At 27.8% G+C, this 22,913-nt stretch overlaps 1 protein-coding gene across 1 annotated transcript; it reads left to right on the top strand.

Annotated features, from left to right (window-relative positions):
- Window positions 1-7,123: 7,123 nt before the first annotated feature.
- Window positions 7,124-22,435, top strand: LOC100215737 (protein O-GlcNAcase). The gene is made up of 10 exons (XM_065792149.1): window positions 7,124-7,438; window positions 9,541-9,592; window positions 16,155-16,252; window positions 16,427-16,557; window positions 16,905-17,073; window positions 18,864-18,962; window positions 19,190-19,774; window positions 20,169-20,359; window positions 20,432-20,854; window positions 21,802-22,435. The coding sequence occupies exons 1-10, from the start codon at window positions 7,393-7,395 to the stop codon at window positions 22,318-22,320; spliced, it is 2,313 nt and encodes a 770-aa protein (XP_065648221.1). The 5' UTR covers window positions 7,124-7,392; the 3' UTR covers window positions 22,321-22,435.
- The last annotated feature ends 478 nt before the right edge of the window (window positions 22,436-22,913 follow it).

Below are 22,913 nucleotides of genomic sequence, written 5' to 3' on the forward strand. Positions count from 1 at the left end.
CATAAATTAGAAACAAAAGGGGCCCTAGAATTGATCCCTGGGGAACACCGCATGTAATAATCATATTATCCGTTTTACCACCATCGTAAGAAATATATTGCTTCCTATTAGACAAGTAACTTTTAAACCAAGCCAAGTTAGAATTTTTGATGCCATAGAACTCGAGTTTGGACAAAAGAATTAAATGATCGACAGTATCAAAGGCTTTACTTAGATCTATGAAAACACCTAAAATATATTTTTTTTCATTGAAACCGTCTGTTTTTGAAGAAAAAAAACACGTCTGTTCATGAAGAAATTATGCGCAAGAAGTTTTAAAAGAAAGATATTCTCCAAATCGCTAAGGCCAGCAAAGTACCGTCTTAATGGAAAAAAAGCTTAAGTCACTCCCATTTTCAAAAAGGGTTGCAAGTTGAACACTTCAAATTATCGACCTATTTCACGCACTTCTGTCTCTTGAAAAGTGATGAAAAGTCTTATTCCCTCAAATAAACTCATCAGTCTTGCTGCTTAACACGGATTTCGAAAATGAAATTGGTTACCTCACAAACCTGCTTGAAACTTGCGACATCCTGACAGAAGCTGCTCATAAAGATCACCCAACCAATGCCACCCAACGTCTATTTACAGACTTTTCAAAAGCACGCGACAAAGTTCTGCACCGTCGTATATTGTACAAGCTGAAATCGTAAGGGTTGACATCTTGTAAAAATAAATCGAGATTTGGTCAACCACCCTGTGGGTATGCGTCGTCCAGGGGACGTCCGTCGGACGTCCTCCGGACGACGCGTGCCTACTGGACAACCACCTACAACGCGTAACTATTAGTAATAACAAATCTAAATGGAAAAGAATTTGCAATAGAAAACAATTCATGGACCACTCTTATTTCTCATCTATATAAATGATCTGCTAGACAAAATACTAAAGCGTTTCAAAATGTATGCAAACGGCTGTAAAAAACAACAACAGGGTTATCAAATTAAACGAAAACAACATAAAACTTGCCAAGCCGTCATCAATAACGCAGTTAAATGATCATACACATGAATCACATCTTTTGATGTCGATAAGTGCACACTGGCTTCAACAGCAAAAAATACTCAACTGCAATCTAAACAATAAACAAAATTGTCGACAAGTGCACCAGCTGTCACGCATGGCAACTGAACAAGATCTTAGAGTTGTGAGGAATGATGATTTAAAGGTCAGAAAACAAGTATGCGCGGCTGCATCAGCTAACAGCCGTACGCTAACAAGATATAGTTTAACTTAATTAAGTTCAACACTGAGCCACGAAACATATCTCTATCATAAAGCACTTACCTTACACTTAGCGACCATTAAAACTAAACAATTCAAAGCTAACCAAACAACGAGCAAGAGGAGATTTTGTTGAACAATACAAAATCAACAGCAAAATCAACATATTTATTATGTGGTTCTTCAGCGTCAACCAAACGCAACTCTTTTAAAGTATAGCTTTTAAGCTCGCACACTCACTAAAGTACTAATAGCACAATTTGTTCAAAACTGTGCCGAAAGAAAAAACTTTCTCACCAACCGCGTGGTTGAACTATTTTTCTTATAACACCTTAATAGTAATTTAAAAGCTAAAGGCTGTATTTTCAACATAGAGCGGCCTGGTGTGCATTTTATCGATAACTTAAAAATTTTATTGACTGTGAATAAATTAAAATCATAGTAACATAAACAAAGCACCTAATTAAACTTTCTTTTCTATTTTGCAAGTTATTATTGTTAACAAAATTAATGCCAATGGTTACTCAGCCATCAAAAACTTAGCGCCGTTAATCATCCACCTTTTTATCTGGATAATGGAGCTCATGAACATCATTTCTGAACAGATAGCTACTATCAAATTGCAAGCCAATCAAATAAAAAACTTAAATAAAATGTAGCAGTTATACAAACTAACCTCAACTCTCAATCAGTCACCCAAGCAAGTTCACACCAGCCGTTCTAGAGTAGTGTAGTCAAAAACAAGCTAAACTAAGTTCTCGACAAATTCGTCAAGTCTTTGTTGAAATAAAGTAAGCAGGTAAGCGTGAGAAAAAAGTTAATAATATTTGGTCTCCCTAAACCAGTCTTTGTAGCAGATTTTACACAAACACCACCAACAGTGTTACCCTGCATCACAGAAGTTCTAACAGTTATAGGCTTTACCAATGATGATGTTAGTTTCTCTAAGCTTAATACAAAAAAAAAACATTAAATTGTCGGACTTCTGTGGTAGAATTTATAAAAATTGCTAATACAAAATTGGCTCTTATAAATTCTTGCAAACTTGCTACACATGAAAATTTCTAGAAATACAGTGTTTGTGTTGACTTATCACCTGCTGAAAGAGAGCTTGAGTATCAACTACGCAAAGACCGCAAAACTCTTAATGATAAACTTTGTATTGATAACCCTGATGCTCCTTTCACAGGAGTATTTGCGATAGAGCAATTGCTAAGATTCGCGGTGTTCTTACTCCTTGCTCCACGCCAACCAATTAGCTCTAACATCAACACCAATCGCCTAACAAAATCAAGATTTTTAAACAATTTCTTACAGATACTAACATTGACATTACCTGTCTGACTGAAACATGACTAAACCCTAGTGGTAAGCCAACTATTCTTTACCAAATCAACAATAATTAAACTTACATAAGTACTGAACAACAGGGTTGCATAAGTGATGGCACTACTAATTACAAAAGCATTTTATAATGATATTACTTATTTCTTAAATAAAAATATTCAGATTAAATAGAATAAATAAAAATAATGACCGTTAAGACCGATTAGACCAACATGTGTTTAACTCGGGGCCTAAAAAAAAAAATAATTAAACTAACAGTTGCTTGTGTATACCCAAAACACCTTCCCCGAAGTTACTCCTGCCGTCTGGTAATACGTGTCTAGATCGCGGTTTAGTCTAAAAGCGAGCAGTGCATCTTAATAACTTGCACAATGTTTTATTTGCAATTTTACCTTCTGATGTGGAAATCATCATTTTTGAAATTAAGGTAAAAAATGGCTAATAAAAGCTATTTATAAGCTATGTAAAATGGCCCGATTATCATAAAGATAAAAAAGATGCCAATCTTATGCTAATATAAAAGATGTCGGCACATCAGGCCAGCATTCATGTGTTATCTGGAAATGATCTCATAACTTTTTTTTTTTTTTTTTAATTTAATTTTTTTTGTTCTTTAATCCTTACAAATTCGTAAAATATAATAGAATCTTTACAGAGTAGTAAAATTTAAAAAAAAAATAATAATAATAATTACAAAGTTACGTTATACAAAAAAATATATAATGTAAAACTGTAAAGTATTAGAAATTACTTCAAAGAACGCGGAAAACTTGCAGAAGACCGACGGTCTTGTCATCAAGAAACCGCTATGCGTTACTAATATTTATGGATGCTTTTATTTAAAATAAGTTTATATATATATATTTAAAAAAAAAAAAAAAAAAAATGTTATTGGTTTTCGGCAGAATGAGAATAAAAATCCAAAATGCAAAAAAACAAAGAAAGCAAACAAAAAGTAGTTTTTAATTTTTTAATTTTATTTCAATACAAATTAATATAAGTAGGTACACGATTTGCTAAATAGGTAATATATAGTCGTTTGAGTGTTGATAAATAAGCCTATTATTTGCTTTTGTGTTTTTGTTATTGCTGTTGTTTTTGAGTTATTTAGAGTTTTTTGAGTTATTAGAGTTTACATTGGTTTCGGAACAAAGTTAGTTTTATACATAGTTTTAAGTGTTATTCGTTTAATAAAAATTCATAAAGTTGTCAGTGTTTAAAATGAGATCTTTTAATACGGTTTTCAGAGTATTTAAGTTGTTTGATTTTTCTAGTTGAGCATATTTGGATATTATTTTGTTATATATACAAGGACCACGGTGCAAAATGGAAAAGCGCGAGAGATTTGTTTTTTTAAAAGGTACGTTGAAGTTTCCGGTTCCTCTGGTATGGTATCTATTTTTGCTATTTTGAAAAAAATTCTTTGAAAAGTAAGAAGGAACAAGTCCAAGTTTATATTTGAGCATAAATAACAAATTTTAGAATATATTGATTTGATATACATTTAATGCTTTCAAATTTTTTAAAAGTGGCTCAGCATGCGAGAGTCTATCTTTATTAAAAACTATTCTTGCAGCATGTTTTTGTTTTTGATATAGTGTGGTTAGTTTGGATCTATGAGTGCTCGCCCACGCAACATTAGCGTATATGTAGTAGCTTTGTATAAACGAGAAGTATAGAAACTTTAAATTATCAGGAGACAGTATAGAACTAGCTTTGTAGAGGATACCAATGTTTTTTGATATTTTGGTATTTAATATATCTATATGTGATTTCCATGAGATGTTCTCATCAATAAGTATCCCAAGAAATTTAGTTTCTTGGGTTCTCTCTATTTCTTTAGGATCTATATTTAGCGAAGGTAAATCGGGTGGTATTTTTTTAAGGTTAGAATGAAAAAGAATGTATTTGGTTTTTTCTGTGTTTAACGATAATTTGTTAGATTTTAACCAACTGTTTATTTTTTCGAGTTCAGTATTTGTAGTTTCATAAAGTTCTGTAATTGATGAGGATGCATAAAATAAATTGGTGTCGTCCGCGAACATTATGAAATCTAATTTACTTGAGGCTTTAGGAAGATCGTTTATGTATATTAAAAACAAAAGAGGTGCAAGAATGGAACCTTGGGGAACACCGCATTTTATTTTGAGTAATTTTGAAAATTTTTTTCCATGAGCAATAACGCATTGTTTTCTTTTTAGTAAAAAATTTTTGAACCAGTTTAGTGCAACTCCTTTTATCCCATATTTTTCCATTTTCTTAATTAAGATAGCGTGATCTACCGTGTCAAACGCCTTAGATAAATCAACAAAGACTCCAAGGACGTATTTTTTGTTTTCAAAAGAGTCATTTATATTATTTATAAGATCAAGAATTGCGTGTTCGGTTGAATGTTGCTTTTGGAAGCCAAACTGTTTTTCATTTAGGATTTTGTTATTTGTTAGATATTTGTACAGTTTATTGTATATTACTCTCTCCAAAAGTTTTGAAAATACAGGTAGCACTGAGATAGGTCTGTAGTTACTTAGTGTAAATGCATCACCGTTTTTTAATATTGGTATTACCTTAGCTATTTTTAATTTATTCGGTACGGATCCTGTAATAATTGAAGATTTAAATATTTCATAGATTGGTTGTTTTATTTCTGGAAACACATTTACAACTATATAGCTACAAATGTCGTCTATCCCAGGGACCTTATTCGTCTTAAGCGAGTTTTTTTGCAATTTCTAGTTCTTCATGGTTTAGTCCAGAGAAAATCTTTAAACAGAAATGTTGGTTAGAAATGTGATATAGGTTTCGAAGGAGATATCAGGGCATTGAATTTTTGAAGCCATATTAGGGCTTATGTTTGCAAAAAAGCTATTGAAGTTTTTAGCGATAGAAGTTTTGTCGATATATTCAGTTTCGTTAACGATAATTTTATCGGGTAAATTATTTGATTTAGTATAGTTTTTACCTATTATTTCTTTCAATATGTTCCAGGTTTTTTTAATATCCTTTTTGCTTTTTTGTAGTTGTTTTGAATAATATACTTTTTTTGAATTTTTTCTAATTTTTTCAAATAGATTTTTGTATTCCTTGTAGTTTTGTATTCCTTGTAGTTTTGTATTCCTTGTAGTTTTGTATTCCTATGTAGTTAAGTTAGTTTCGTTTCTGTTTTTTAAATACTTGATATAGAGTTTTTGCTTTGTTTTTGATGATTTTCTAATCCCCTTAGTTATCCATGGGCAGTTTAGATACTTTAGCTTTATTTCTTTCTCTTCAACAGGGAAATGTTTATTGTAGTGATCTAGAAAAATATTTATAAATAAATTGTATGCGGAATTTGTGTGTCCAAGGTTACATTCTTGATACACTTCATCCCAATTTACTACCGATAGCGAGTCTTTAAAATTTTTAATAGAGAACTGATTGATTTTTCTATTATATACTTTTGTTTTAGGATTGTTATAGGTTCTTAAATCTTGAGATAATGAAAAATAAATAGGAAAATGGTCTGATAAATCAGTTTTGATAATTCCTGCTTTTAAAGAAGTTTCAAGAAATGTATTTGTTAATATATTGTCTATTGCAGAGACGGAGGTTGGGGTTATCCGAGTAGGTTTGTTGATGATTGGAAGGATACGTAATTGAAACAGATTATCAAAAAAGAGTTTAGTAACCGCGTTTTCTTTGTAGTTAAGACTATTAATATTTAAATCTCCTATAAAGAAAATATTTTTTCCCTTGTCATTTATTTTAAGAAAGATTTCATTTAAAAAATTTGAAAATTTAGTTATATCACCTTCTGGAGGTCTATAGCAAGTGGAAATTATAATATTTTTTGATAACTGACTGGAAATGTATGCAAGCTATACCTTCCAAATGGTCAAGCTATACCTTCTAAATAGCTAACTCGTCTAAATGGTCTCCATTTTTTGACGAACTTGTCTAAAAGGGTTAAATTTGCTGACTAAATGAACGAATAATTCATTAATAGAAGGTGTCACACCCTCTCCCTAATCCCCAAAAGAAGGTGATTTTTAAGTTAAAATCGATTTTTTGAAGAACATAGTTGACAAGTTGTGAGTTTGACACATTTCTGTCGGATGAATTTTAGTTTTGAGGACCTTTTATTTTTATTCGGTACTTTTTAAGGGTTCCCTCCTCCCCTCCCCCCTCCCCTCATTTTTTATTATAGAATCTATAATTATAGAATTTAATTATAGAATGTATATTAATAGAATAGACTTTATACGACCCAGATATGAATATAATAAAAAATCAACGGTATATAATAACTTAAAATTAAATTTATACATATCTAGTATAAATTTAATTTTAAAAGTCTAATTTTTAAAGCTATATTTTATAATCATCTCGATAAAAGTTCAAAATAACTTTTTACAAAATGATTAAATCTACGTCAATACCATTTAAAAACTGGTTAAACCGGCTTAACCGGTATTAAAGCAATTGATGCAGGGGGGTCATAATTTAACTAATTATTTTCTCTTTTTACTAAAAAAAAATTATAAGTAGCTAATTTTTACTGAAAAATCAAATTGAAAATTTTTATTGCAAATAAATTAAGAAGGATGCTTTTAAATAGTAAAAGTAGTTTGAAAATCTGTAATTATTTTTAATGTACTTTACCAAGTGGCTAACATTTTTGTTTATAAAATATTGAAACAGAATTTTTCAAAATAATCTCTCCGAAAAAAGTTTAACAAAGAAAATACTTTTAAATTCGAGATTGTTGTTTTTACTGTTCAAAACAAAAAATAAAAAGTTTTTGAAATGGTTGTTGTGGAAGAAAAACACTTCATTTGTGGAGTTGTAGAAGGTATAACCGAGTCAAATACTTTTATGGAGTTTTAATTTTATTATTTTTTTAGATTTAATTAGTAGATGTTAGTTATATACGTTAAAATTACAAAATTAAATTACCTATAAAGTAACTTAGATAAAGATAATATTGATGCGGAATATATTTTTTTAATATTAAAAGAATAATAATGATTATTATATTAAAGTTAAATTTATATATTACAAAATACCTTTGCTTTCATAATGTTTTTGTATCATTGATTATATAAACGACAAAAATCTAATAATATATCTTATATTCTACATCTTATATACTTTTTGTTACTATATACTTGTAACAAAAAGCAAAATCAGTCTAAATTAGTCAAATAGCATAGAAATATAATTTAATATAAGTAATAATTATGACCATCAATTTTAGAAAATGTTAGGTATCTTTGTTGTTAATTTAACATTATTTTCAATCTGTTTTAAAATCTCTGATAATGATAATGTTAAACAACTTTGTCCTTAGTGAATAAAATGTATTTCATATGTTTAAAAATACATTTTGATAACTCAGGACAAAGTTGGTTTACCATTTAAAAATATAAATTTTAATGCACAATAATGAACATAATTACTAACCAATTAAAAGTTCTATTTTGTGCAATGTCCAATTTTGTTTCAAAAGAACTGTTAATTTATGTTTTAATTAACCTCTGAGTATTTGCTGCAACTCGCTGCTCCTAAAAGAGGTTATAAATAAAGTCATTTTTTTTTACAAGAAAATTTTTTGCACATATGTGACAATCAAATGTTTACATATTTTCTTGAAAATTAAATAATGGTTTTGTCTTAATCTAATGATATTTGGTTATCAAGTGTTTTAACTTAAAGTTGAAAAAAAAAAGAGAAAATTGGGTTATTTATAATATTATTATTAAAGATTGGTGAGTTTGAAGTAAATAAAATCTTTATTAAATATTTTTGTTTTGTTTTTTTGTTCACTTCCCCAAGGCCAAGAAGGTCACTACAGATGAGGAGGCTACTTAATTGTGGTTATAACCCTCTCTCAACTCTATAACTCCGAAACATGAACCTTGATGAACAAGGTCGCTGCGTGGAGAAACAAGTTGAGCGTGGTACTACCAGGGATATGGTGGGGATCAAACTCAGAACCTCTTGCTTTTAAAGCAAGCGCTCTACCACCACACCACTACCGCAAATATAATAAAACTTCTGAATTAGTTCCTAGTAATCATTTAAGTGAACTAAATTGAATATTACTGGTTTTTTTATTTGTGAAGTAAATAATAAAATAAAAAATACTGCAGCAGCTATGAGAGCTTTTTAAAGTTTGATGTTTTTTGTATTTTATATTATTTTTTCCCTTTTTTTGGTAATATATCCCAAAAAAATGAACCACCGGCTAGGCCATAAAGAATAATATTTTAATAAAAACATTTTGGTATTCTGATTGCCCATTAATAAGCTATATTTCTTTAATACATAGTTTTTGCATAAGACTTATAAACTTCTAGGTCATATCAATCATAAACTTCAAGGTCAACTTTTGTATAAAAAATGTTTCTGAAAATTTCTAAAAATTCCTTCTTTTCCCACCATTATAAATTTTAACACCAATATGGAAAAAACTGTATAAGTTACTTTGGACTTGTATTTTTAAAGATTTTTATGTTTTTGCAAGACTCCATAAAAAGTTGCTATTTTTTGGCTGTTTTGAATGTTTTATGTTGTTGTACTTCTAAGTTTTTGTTTCAAACAAACAAACAAAGTCCACTAATTTGTCTGTTTGAAACAAAAACTTAGAAGTACAACAACATAAAACATTCAGTATAGAGTAACAATCAAAAATTACTATTGTGCATAATGTTCGTCATTCTCTTTGATTTCTTTTATCCAAATAATAAAAAAGTCAGATTTAGGTAGGCACTATTTTAATATATTGTATTCTTTTTTTTTTGGTGTAAAAATAAATTATTTTTGACTTTTTTTTTATGTATAAGTATAATCAGAGTAAAAGTAATTTTTTACATATAATTGTCTATAGATATGAGTGTCTTTTAATATAAGTGAACTTTAAACTTCAATCTTTTTAATTTTATTAATTTTAAGGATTTTATGGTCGCCCTTGGACATGTTTGCAGCGCAAAGATTTATTTTCAAGGTAAGTTATGTTTTTTTGTAGTGTACTGTTGCTCCAGAGTGGCACATTTAAAAAAGAAATTAATAAATAAATTAGATACTATAAGTAGTAAGTGACCGGGGGCCTGGCCCCGGCTAAAAATGAGACTTTTTGCAAACCCCGCTCTGGCAAAATTATAAGAATTAGCAGGGGTTGATTGCTGGGGCTAGAAAAAAATTTATTATACTTTTTATATTATAATTTTATATTTATATTTACTATTTATTACATACTGGCATATATTTATATATTTTTAAACTCTAATTTACTTTCGATGAGATTGGAAGCAACCGCTATTATGTTATGAGTTACTTTAAAATAGAGGACAGGTTAAAATACTAGAAAATGGTTAACTAAAATACTAGATAATGGTTAACTAAAAATGAAAACGCGAAGATGGGGAAGAGTTAAAAGGCTTTTTTTTGTAACTTTAGATGTAAAATTTTCATGAAGATTGTTATTGTAGATAAGAAACATTACAGGAGCAAAGATAGAACTTTGTGGTACCCTTAAAGTTACTTGAAATAAAGTAACTTTATGGAGTGTAGGCCTTCAAGAATAACTTTAATTCCGCAGTTAAAAAGAAATAATTTATTAATCTCAAAAACTTTATATAAAGAAACTAATAATAGAGTGAAGACTAATCGTAGGATATTTAGAGAGGTCAAAGTGTTTTCTAGAGTTTTGAAAAATTGGAACCACTTATTTAGCACTTTTTAAAAGTTAAGCAAAAATTGAAGAGAATTCTGGAGAACACTTTTTTAAGACTATGATGGAACTCTTGTTGGAGCACAAACTATAGAAGTGCTCAATTGAGAATTAACTTGAGCATTAGAAGCCATAGTGATTTTAATGTTTAACAATGGGTTAATCTGTTTAACTGGCAGGAAGCGTGTGGCCATTAGATTCAAGAGTTGAATTTGAGTAGGATTTTTTTGCAAAAAACTCTGCCTTACTCTTAGGAGAAGTAAAAAGTCAGACCCAATCAATTAGAGATTAAATGTTAGATGTACTTTAGTTAATGACACTGTTGAAGACTTACCAAACATCTAAAATAAGAAATGCACTTTATTCATATATACAGGGTGTTAGCTAGCCCAATGGTGCCGCGTATAACGCGGAATTCCCAATGGGCTTAAAATTCCCAAAAGTCAACGACCTTTTTTTTTTTGAGTGTTTTTTTGAGTTTTTTAGGACCTTTTCTAGAAAATTCCCAACATTTTCTAGAACAACAACAATAAAAATTCCCAATACAGCAAAAACGCGGTATAACATTTATTTCTGGCTAACACCCTGATATATGATGGGTATAAACATAAATTTTTGCTATTTATTTAGATGCTGGCAAGCAATATCCTTTCATATTTGTATAAACTTTAGTATTTATATGGTGTAATCTTTGCCAAAATAGAAGATGATCAGATGAATGTGTGGTGTGGTTCTAACACGACAAGAAAAGGAGGCATAGTCTTAGACAGATTAGAAAAAAGCGTCTTATCGAACAACGTTCATCAGAGAAGATTTAATTGATTTATTTATCAGCATGTAGAGAGGTAGAAGCTTCAGGAGAAAATGGTAGTGGTAGAAGTAAAAAACTTAAAAAAAGCGCCTTATATATTGTATGAATGAGGTTTAGTTAAAGAAAGAAAATGCTCTAGATTGATTATATTAGAGAAACAGCATAAAAGAGGAAAGCTAAAGCCAGATAATGACAATGATGATGATGATGATCATCATCATGATCATGATGTTAATGATAATTATGATGATCATGTAAACATAAAGTTATTTATATATGCATATATATACAAAATGTATGTTTATGCATATATATACAAAATATAGCATGAATTTTGAATAAAAAATATACTTTAGGATGTATAATTGTTTATGCAGCCCTGGTCACAAACCCGACCTCGGCCATATTTTATCAAACCCTGCATCGGCCCCGGTCAAATATTAACACCGGTCATTTACTAAGTATAAGTTAGGACCTTTTTTTTTTTCAAATAATTATTTTAAATGATTCCAGTTCGCAGCAAGTGTATGATATATTTATGACAATGTATAAATGACTATGGTTGGCTTCATGCAGCTGACAGAAACACCATCTTAAAAATAGCTTTAAACAGAATAAAAACTGATATACAAATTTTATGATATTTTGAAGATCTAAGAACATTATTCAGTGCAATCTAATAAAAAAGTTACTGTTATGTTCCCTTTTTTCAAAATTAAATGCTGTCATTTTGTCAACCATGTCTTGTTTGCCACTGTCTATTTGATTGTCGTCATTAAGTAGTTCTAATATTGGGGTTATTGTTATTATACAATCGTATAAATTATATTATGAATTTAATTAGCATATATAAATAGCATAAATTATACTGTGTATTATTTATATTATTTACAAATGGTGTGTAGGTGAACAATAAATCCAAGAAATATTTGAGTGTCATTTTGCAAACATTTTCATTGCATACTTATATATTACTTAACTTATATTCCGGTGGTCAGTAACCTGAGCAATAATATGTGGATAAAACCACTATGGCATCTTTAATCCAATTAGCTAAAATAGTTTTAAGAACGAAATGTTTTAATTTAAGAAATTATTTAACTTAAGTAATAATATTTAAAAAATTGTAAAAATAAATTCCTTTCAGCCCATCATGATTTGCCATTGCTTAATTTAACCCTTACTTGTCTTACTTTAAACAAATTGTTTATGTTTTTTTATTGAGACTAGTTTGTCTGAAATTTGATGTATTTGTGCTAATTATTTCAAGTAGCTTCTTAAAGAACTTTGAAGCCTAAACCAGGTTGGTGTCTCAAATCAAAAGAGAACTAAAAAAAGATAACTTGGTGGTTAAAGGAAATTAATTTAAAATAATCTGGCGCTGAAAAGATAAAGCCATAAAATAAAGTTTAGAATTTTTTTAACATTTTATAGTTTTAAAAAAATAATCATGAAATTTTTTAAAATGCAGTTTTAATTTGTTTACAAAAAGTATCTGTTAACTGACTGGTTTAAAAAAGGACTGAAGTAAAAATACTGAAAATATTTTAAAAAGCAGTGCGCAACACTTAAATCATTTTTGATATTCTTGTCAAATTGATTATATATAATCAAATTATTATGCAACAGTGTATAAATATAATTAACTAATAATTAAGTTGTGACATCTAAGCATCAATACTAAATAAAAAAGATGATGCTACACTGCGACCATTTTCTATAGACGCACGTAGAATTTGGCGAATTTACATTGTTACAGTGGTAATCAAATTGTTCTAACGGTACTTTTGAATAAGTGTATGTAAGAAAACAATGATCCATTATGCATCTAATTATTAATTGTCTTGATTGTATTAAAATAATTAAGTTTTTAATATTCACGTGGCAATTTTTTATAGACGCACTAAAGTTTTTACGAGTTTTGTCGCAAATTTCTTATATTCTGTAGTATTTTTTATCTTGTGAGTCGAAATTAAGTTGAACTTAACCAAATGTCGAAAGGAAAGGTCCTTACAGATATTGAAAAAGGTCAAATATTGGCTTATCATCGAGAAAAAGTTCCAAATCGAGAAGTTGCTAGAAGATTGAAGAGATCAGATCACGTTATCCGTAATTTCTTGAAAAATCCAACAGATTATGCAACAATCAAGAGGAAACCAAAGAAATCTAGAGTTTCAGACCGTGAAAAACGAAGAATTGTTCGACTCGCATCAAATTCATCAAGAAGTTTGAATTTGGGTTTAAATGTTTGCTAGGAGACGACTAGAAAAGTTCTTAAAGACATCCCACACATAGTACGATCAAAAATGAATAAAGCACCAAATTTAAAGCTCGTTCACAAACAGAAATGGATGGAATTCGCCCGTGAAAACATGGCACGCGTTTGGGAACAAGTAAGAAATTTTAGATTAAATTCTCATGAATACGTAAGATGTCTAAATAGCTGAATATTTTTGTTTTAATATCAGGTGATTTTTTTGGACGAGAAAAAGTTTAATCTTGATGGGCCTGATGGTTTTAGTGGCTACTGGCGTGATTTGAGGAAAGAACCCAAATATTTTTTGACAAGGAATTTCGTTGCTGGATCTTTGATGGTTTGGCTTGGGTTTTGTGCAACAGAAAAGTAAAATTTAGCATTTACATCTTACAAAATGAAAAGTTCTGAATACATTGATGTGCTAAAATTATGTTTGATTCCATTTAAAAACAAATATCGACGCAAAAAGTTTGTTTTTCAACAAGACAACGCCAGCATTCACACTAGTAACGAGACTAAAGCTTGGTTTGAAGCTAAAAAAATTGAGCGAATGTGGTGGCCTGCTCGCAGTCCAGATTTGAATCCTGTTGAAAACATCTGGGGAATCATTGTAAGACGTATCTATGCTGACCAGAAGCAATATAACTCTGTGGCAGAGCTAAAAGTAGCGGTGTCAGAATGCTGGGAGGATATGGAGCCAAAAGTGCTAGAAAACTTGGTGGAAAGTATGCCAAAACGAATTTATCAAGTAATTGAGCAAAAAGGAGGTCCAATCGAGTACTAAAAATGTGATAAAAACATTTTTTTGGATAGTTTTGTTAAAAAATGTGAACTGCGTCTATAGAAAATAGTCGGCTATCTTTTGAACTTAATTCATTTATGATTGCCCTCTTTTCAAATTTGATATTATTTTTTGATAATTTTCGTTATTTTTTGATACTTTATTTATAATTTAATGAAATACACTATAAAAATAAAGTTAAGTACGTTTTTAAGACATAATCCACATGCGTCTATAGAAAATGGTCGCAGTGTATTTGGATTGGTTCATTGAAATTCTTGTTTATTATACATCATAAAGTAAATGCATTTATATAAATATAGACTGTAATAAAGTAAGTGCATTTATATAAATATAGTTACTGTTCCGTTTGTATGTATTATTTATATTTATTTTCTTTATATACATAGATTTCCTAATTTACTAATTACAGGTTCGAAAATAATTATTTATTTGCAAAAACAATTTTTTACAAAGTTTTATTAGTTGATTAAAAAAAACTAGTTACTTGGAAGCGAATAGTTTTGAAACTAGCATATAAAATTAATTAAAATTAAATTAACTTGTTTGTCATTATTTTTAAAAGTATTTTATATGTAATTTATAATTAAATGCAAACATAATAAAATATATTGATCTAACATTTCAATCGAAGTTCCAGAAAAGATAAAAAAATCATGTTTAGCCTTTTTGTAACTTAGCATAAAACACGCCAAATCTTTATGCATTACTTTCATTGATAATTGATACTTATAGTTTTGTTGGTGCAAGTATTCAAAACTTGTATAAAATATCAATACTCTATGAGGTATTTAAAACTATAGATTATTTCAAGGTATTTGTTATTTTTACTAATAAACACAATAATTATCTTAAAAAAAAATTTATTGAGCCCTAAACTTATTTACACAAAGCCTGTTCTCAGCTTTCACTGTTAGGCAGCTGCCCCAATTTGTTTTTTCTCAGCTTTGTTTTAAGCTGCAAAATTCAGGTGTTATTGTATATTTGTATTCTTTCATAAATTATTTTTTAATATGTTTATAGATATTTTAAACAGCTTTTTATATAACCTTTTATTTTATATTGACTCAATATATAAAATAGCTTTTTGTTATGGTCCTCTGTGTGTGTTGTTTATGTGCCATCTCTCTCTCTCACTATATATATATATATATATATATATATATATATATATATATATATATATATATATATATATATATATATATATATATATATATATATATATATATTCAACCCGTAGATGTTGTCCGAAAGTTTTTTCCATATTTTGTTGACAAAAAGTAAAAATTAAAATGCAAGACCGGAATAATTTTTTTTTATTAATTGATAGACTGCCTGCCCCAACCAAGCCATCAGTCGATGTAGCAGCACTCCCTTGCGGGTCAGGCTATTTGTCAGTCGATGTAGCAGCACTCCTTTGCGAGTCAGGCTATAAGATAGTCGATGTAGCAACACTCCGCGCATGATTTACAGTAAAAAAAAATAAAAATAAAAACATTTTATTAAAAAAATTAAAATTAAAAACATTTTATTAAAAAAAATAAAAATAAAAGTATTGTTTATATTGTTAAAAACATTCAGAATGTTTTTAAAACATTCTGATCAATTAAATTTGCGTTTTTGTGATTTTGTTTAAAAACAATTTATTTGTAATTAAATTAATGGTTTTTACTTTCGTCCAACACGCAAATGTTGGACGAAAGTCCAAAGTAATTAAAAGTGACGTATGTGTTGGCGTAAGAATCATTTTTTTCCTTCCGCTCTTCCCAAAGACAACAAACTATAGATCTATATATATATGTGTGTATATATATATATATATATATATATGTGTGTGTATATATATATATATATATATATATATATATATATATATATATATATATATATATATATATATATATATATATATATATATATATGTATATATGTATATATGTATATATATATATTCAATTTTTAGAATGCACAGATATTCAATGAACACATATATATATGCTCCCAAAGATGATATTAAACATCGGGCTTTGTGGAGACAGCTTTATACAAAAGAAGAAGAGTGTATGTTTTCATTTTTTATTATTATTGCATTATTTTACCATTTTATATATATATATATATACATATATATATATATATATATATATATATATATATATATATATATATATATATATATATATATATATATATATATATTCAATTCTTTCAAATTTGAGCAATTTATTTCCCTAGCAAAAATAGAAAAGCTTGTAACAGCTGCGTCATTTGAAGGTATAACTTTTGTTTATGCCATCTCTCCTGGTCTGGATATAATGTTTTCTAGTGAAGCTGATGTGAATGCTCTTAAGCGAAAAATGAAACAGGTTGGTTTTTTCATATTCTAAGTTAATTTTAAATGTAACATTTGAATTAACTTTTACTTTAATAATCATATTTACTAAGTTAAGTTATAATAACTCACAAATGTACTTTCACATTATGAGTTAGACTAAGAATATTAAGATGTATTGGACACATTGATATCTAAACTGAATTTTTTTTTTTAATATTTTCATATATTTTTATATTATTTTTGCTTTAAATGCACACATCTTTAATTATATTTATTAGGTTTATATGAAAATATGAACCTATCAAAGTAATGCACCAAAGTTTTATTTACTTAATATTTTAATTTGATAATTGACTAAAGAAGATTTCCTAAAATTAGGTCAGCAAACTGGGTTGTAAAGCATTTGCATTGCTGTTTGATGATATCAATCCAACATTAAAGCCCTCTGATGCTCTAATATACAAATCATCTGGTCATGCTCAGGCAATTCTTACGAATGAATTGTTTGATTTTTTAAAACATCCACAATTTCTATTTTGTCCTACTGGTGAGTTCTTTTTTTTGTTATAGTTTTTTAAAATACCTTTAGTCTAAATACCTATATTCCTAAAAGCTAAAAATATTCGCATCTTTTGGTTTTCTTTTTTTTTTTTTTTTTAATTTAATCTTATAAATAATCTCTTAATAAGATTTTGCAATTTTTTGTATAATTGATTGTTGTAACTACTTGATAAAAGTTCTTTAAGATAAATTCTATAATTTAAAAACTTTGGATAAAGAAGTTGCTGAATAGAAGAATACTTTGGAAATGCTCAAGATATGTTTTTGAAATGACCAGTGTATGCACTGTGTTCATTATATGTAATCTATTCTAGCACATCCCTCATCCCTGTCGTTGACAACAACAGCACCATTGGAAACAAAAGATTGAGAAAAAAAAGGTTTTTTGTTCTTTCCGAAAAAACCACCCTGACGTCCCCTTTAAATATAATTATAAAGAAAGTTAGGATTGTTTACTGTTGTGATGTGCTTGTTTGTCATTGTTTTGTATAAAGAGCAGCAAAACTACTTAAATTCTCTACATTTTCTATATTTAATTTGAAATTGTTCAAGATGATTGGCATTAGTTAGTTAAAACCTTGTTTTATATAACTTTTAATTATAATATTAATCCAGTGCCAGTTTTATATGCTAAACTGAAGCTAAGAAAAGTAAAATTATTTGTTTAACATATAAACTTCTTAAGTTTTTGACATTATATCCTAATGTTTACATTTTTCATATTATTTTCTTGGTTTCACTTTGTTGTGTTTGATAAAACTGGTACTGGTGTTTTTTAATAGTTTTTGATATTGTAAAGTTCTTAGGAAACAACAAATGGCAACTATTTGATTATATTATTCATGCTAAAAATCTTTTTAGTTGCTAAAATTTTGTCTCCTAAGTGCTGTTACTATAGCTACCGATTTTGCTATCATGTTAGAGGTTGGTTAAAAAAAGATTATTAAAAAAAAAAAAAAAGTAATGCATTTTTTTTTACTATTAAACACAACCTCAAACATAAGTAAAATCATGTTTTAACAATTTAGTTATCCATTAACTCATTCATTTTCAAACTAAAAATCTTCTATCATTAAAATGTTTTTGAAAATTGTTGTATGAGTTTTTGGATGTTCCCACAGTTAAGTGACACTGTTAAAATCTGTTATATTTTATATCATTTTGAAAACATAGTGTTTGTGGGTGGGTAAAAAGTCATTTTTAATAGAGTCACTTGAGTATACCCTAAACAATTTTTGTACAAAAAAAATCCGTTTAATGGTCATCCGATTAGATTATACCTTACTAATAAGTATTCTTAGTAATTGGTTGACTGAAATGGATTTATTTTGTTATTATTTTAAAATTATCATTATTCTAATAATCATTAATTGCACAAGTTGTTTATTAATTATCTACTTCTAAAATTATTTATTTGTGCAAAAAAGGATATGAGATGCAACCTAATTTCATGTTATGTTTCATTTCATATCTTTTTATATAAGCTGCCATCTTGTTTCTAACTTCAATGCAATCAGTGAAAATGATATTTTAAATATTTAGAATGAAAATAGTTTACCAAGTAAATATATTTACTTTGGTTTGAAAACTATGTATTTAGACAAATTTCAATTTTCACTTTTAGTGTTGAAGGCAATGAAACAAAAAAGGTTTTAACTGACAAAAATTATTTTTTCAAGCATATTTTTTGACATAGTAGAGAATTTAAGTTCACTAGATGTTATTTTTATTATATTTTTTAAAATAGCATTTACCTCTAAAATATTTTTTATTTAGAATATTGCAAAACTCGCGCTATCCCTTCTGTATCAAAGTCTGAGTACTTAAGTACACTAGGCACCACATTACATAAAGAAATTGATATTATGTGGACAGGTTAAAATAATTAAATCAAGTCTTTTTAGGTTAAAATAATTTAATACTTATTTTTAATATTATTGATTAACTAAAAATAAGGAAGCTATTCATTATCAGTTTTTTAAAATGAACAACCAAGTTTTAAAAACATTTGAGTTCTTTTAATTAAATGTTTCTTCTTAAAAAAAAATGTACCTCTACAAATGATTTTAATTTTTATATGAAGCTTTTATTTAAATTTATAGGTGACAAAGTTATTCCTGAGACCATAACTAAAGAATCTATACAAGAACTTGGTCATATTTTACAAAGAAAACCTGTTATATGGGATAACATACATGCAAATGATTATGATCAACGTAGAGTTTTTTTGGGTGCTTATTGCGGCAGATCAATTGAACTCTATTCATATCTCAATGGTATTTTGACTAACCCAAATTGTGAGTTTGAAGCCAATTTTGTTCCAATACATACACTTGGTACATGGTGTCGAATAGCATCCAACTCTTTTAATTCAAATGATGCATTATGTTTTGATGATGTTCCTATGGCCTATCTTTCTGATGATGAAAATCCCAATAACAGCAATGAAATGACAGTTGACTTACTTCCTTCTCTCACTGTGGCTGATGTTGCATCAATTGTGTTAGACTATAATGCAAAAGATGCTCTTAAACTGGCTCTCTGTGATTGGATTAATGAATTTAGTAGAATTAAAAAAGCTCCATTAAAGTCATATTCTAAAAGAAATTTAAAAGCAACCTTAGTAAATGGACAGACAGTACTGAGTGCCATTGCATTTGATATGGATCATCCTAATAGAACGTCAGGTATAATAATGCATTTATTTTTTATATTCAAATTGTAACCATCATATTTGTGAAAAAAGTAATTAATTTAAAGTGCAAGTTTCTAAACTTTCTAAAAGTGTTCAAATATATTAGAAGGAAGTAAAAGATAAAAATGAATAAATGATAAAACATGCTTCTTTTTTTTAGGTATTTACATTTCTTATTGCACACATTAGCGTACAAAAAAAAATTTAAAGTGATTGCTGATTTTTTAAAAGAAAATATAGCTCCTTCTATAAACAGTCTTTCAAATTAAATAATATGGCAAATATTTTTACTTTTAAACAACTAAAGCTTATTTAAATTAGGTTAGAATAATGCTATTGATATTTTAATACAAAAGTTTTAAATATATATATATATTTTTTCATAGAAACTATAGCTAGTATGATTGTGGATAAATCAAAATCAATGCAGCTTACTATTAATTGTATTAGTCTTCTAGCAGAACTTTTTTATCTACCTTATGAGCATGGTGAAAAAGGAAATTTATTGCTGCAAGATTTTATCTGGCTTCTTAAAAATGTATGTGATATATATGAGCAGCCCCCTAGCAAAGAAAAGGTTAGATTTTAGTTTTTTGGTATTTTGTTTTCAAGCATCTTTATTATATTAAAAAGAAAAAAATATTTTCAGGTTTCTTGTTGGTTTGACAGATTGTTGCACTGTGATCAGCTTTGTAATGAGATTTATGTACTGTTTGAAAACTTTTGCAAAATACCAAATGAAGCTATTTTATATGACTTGTATCCTTATCTTTGGGATTTAAAAGAAGTTTTGTTAAGTCTGCAGACCTATGTTAAATGGTTAAGTGATTCTATTTCAACTTCTATTCCTTTAGTTTTTTTTGAGCCTTGCAGTGTTGAAACTTTAAATCTACTTAATGTTCCTATTTCAAATGACTATATTGAACCTTGGCACATAAATTACTTAGGAGGACTGACTGTGCATTTGCACCGGTTACTTCCTTTTAAAGGTGGTTATATATTTTTGGACAATGCTCCAGATATACCTTCAAGCAATGTAATAAAGTTGCGCACATACTTACCAAATGATAAGGTAAGTACCTTGAATTTAGTTTACTGTTTTGTAAGTTTTGATATGTTTAGTGTTGTGACAAAACCAAAATTTGTAACTAACTTAACTAAATAAATCTGTAGCAATAGTTCATTGACTAAATTTTAATGTAACTAAAATCAGTCTACTAACATTTTAGTTTGCCAATATCAGTAGACTAACTTTTTGATTTAATTAAAATTAGTCAACTTTTTGGATAACTAATTAACAAAAATTAGTTGGATAATTTTTTAGTTGGTTTTTACCAATTTACATATTTGTGTATAAAAAAGTTTTTTAATTGATTTTAGCTAAAAATTTAGTTTACCTATTTTAGTAAGACTTGAAAAGTTAATTGGCTAATTTTAATTAAACTAATACATAAACTCCCATTCCTAATTATATAGTCTTTTTCAGTTTATATTAAAAAAGAAAATAGTCGGCTTACACACAGTGACTTAGTATCGTAAATAGTTTTTTTTTTAGTAAGTCGATTTGAAACATTTTTCTGAGTGTTTTTTTTTTTTGTTTGTTTTATTTTTTAACCTTTACCTATAATGGTTTGCGGAAATCTATAAATAAAAATTGTTTATGCTTTAAAATTCATAATACTTTTACAATAATAATTTTAAATAAAATCCGATGATTTTATTTCAAATTATTATAAAAGTATTATGAATTAGACAATTTTAAAGCATAAAGCTTTTTTAAACAATAACTCACATATAAATAACGTTCAAATTACCCGTTAACATTAATTGTTCGAAATAAGTCTTGTGCGCAGACTTTTTATTAAAAATATTTGGTATCATCACTTAGCTATGCTATTATGCTACTAAATAATACTATAGATAATACTAATTAGAAAGTATAATATATGAAAATTTATGTATGTATGTATGTATAAATATATATACATTTTTTACAGCTACTTAACTTTTATTTCATAGGAGTCTTTGTACGATTTATGTTCTTCATTGTCTTCAAATAAGCTTTGTGGTACAGAAAATACATTTCAAAAAAATGATTTTCCTGGTGATACATTAGTTGGATGCTATATTTCTAAATTTTCTAAAACATTTTTTATTGTTGAAGATAATGATGGTGTATGTGGTTTTATAGCATCTGTTCCCAACAATAAAATTTTTGTCGAACATATAGAAAGTTACTGGCTTTCTGAGATAAAAGTTAAATACCCTGAAAGTGAATCATATTCATACAAACTTCCAAACTCTCCAGAATGGAGAAATTCTTCTTCGTCGCATTTGACTTATATGTTTAAAAGTAATGTTTTCGACGAATGTGTTGTCAAAAGACTATTTAACAGTGTTCTTTGCGTGTTAAAGACATGCGGTTCTACAACTACATACTATCAACTTTCTAATGATTCACATCTAGATATGTATATGAAAATGGGGTTCTACCCTGTTGAAAATATTTCAGAGAAATTGATTTTTAGAATTTTATAATTTATGTTCCATTATTCTCATGTATATTTTCCCCTATTAATATTTGTATATACATAAATTTTTATATAGCTTGTTATTATTTTGTTAATATTTATTTGAATGTTTTTCACCTTAATTTTTAGTATCTTTCCCTCGCTCAGTACCTATTTTTAACTTGGATGAAATTATTATTTTTAGCACTTTTGTTAAAGTTTGATCCGGGTTAATCGTTTTATACACGGATGGTTCTAAAGATTATATATATGCGACTATAGCGCCTGTTTGATTGAGTACTTTAAGAAATAGCCTTTATAATTATTATTATCTTAAAAAATATTTTAAATAATTTTCAGTTTTTAAATCTATTTGTTAACCTTTTTTTTAAGTAGAACCCCTGATATATTTTAGTATTTTTTAAAAACTAACTTCAAAAGTTTTTATTTTTAAATAATTACGAAGAATTGCTTGTTTCGTGTTATGTTTGGTGACCGCGCCTCATTAAAAAAATGTATCCTAAAGTCTGATCTAAATCTTTTTATCTAAAAAAAAAACTCTGAGTTTTCCTAAAATAATGAGCGATTTTCTAAATACTTTAAAAATCTAATTCATTTGTC

This window comes from Hydra vulgaris, chromosome 03 (assembly GCF_038396675.1).
Source record: "Hydra vulgaris chromosome 03, alternate assembly HydraT2T_AEP".
Taxonomy (NCBI): Eukaryota; Metazoa; Cnidaria; class Hydrozoa; order Anthoathecata; family Hydridae; genus Hydra; species Hydra vulgaris.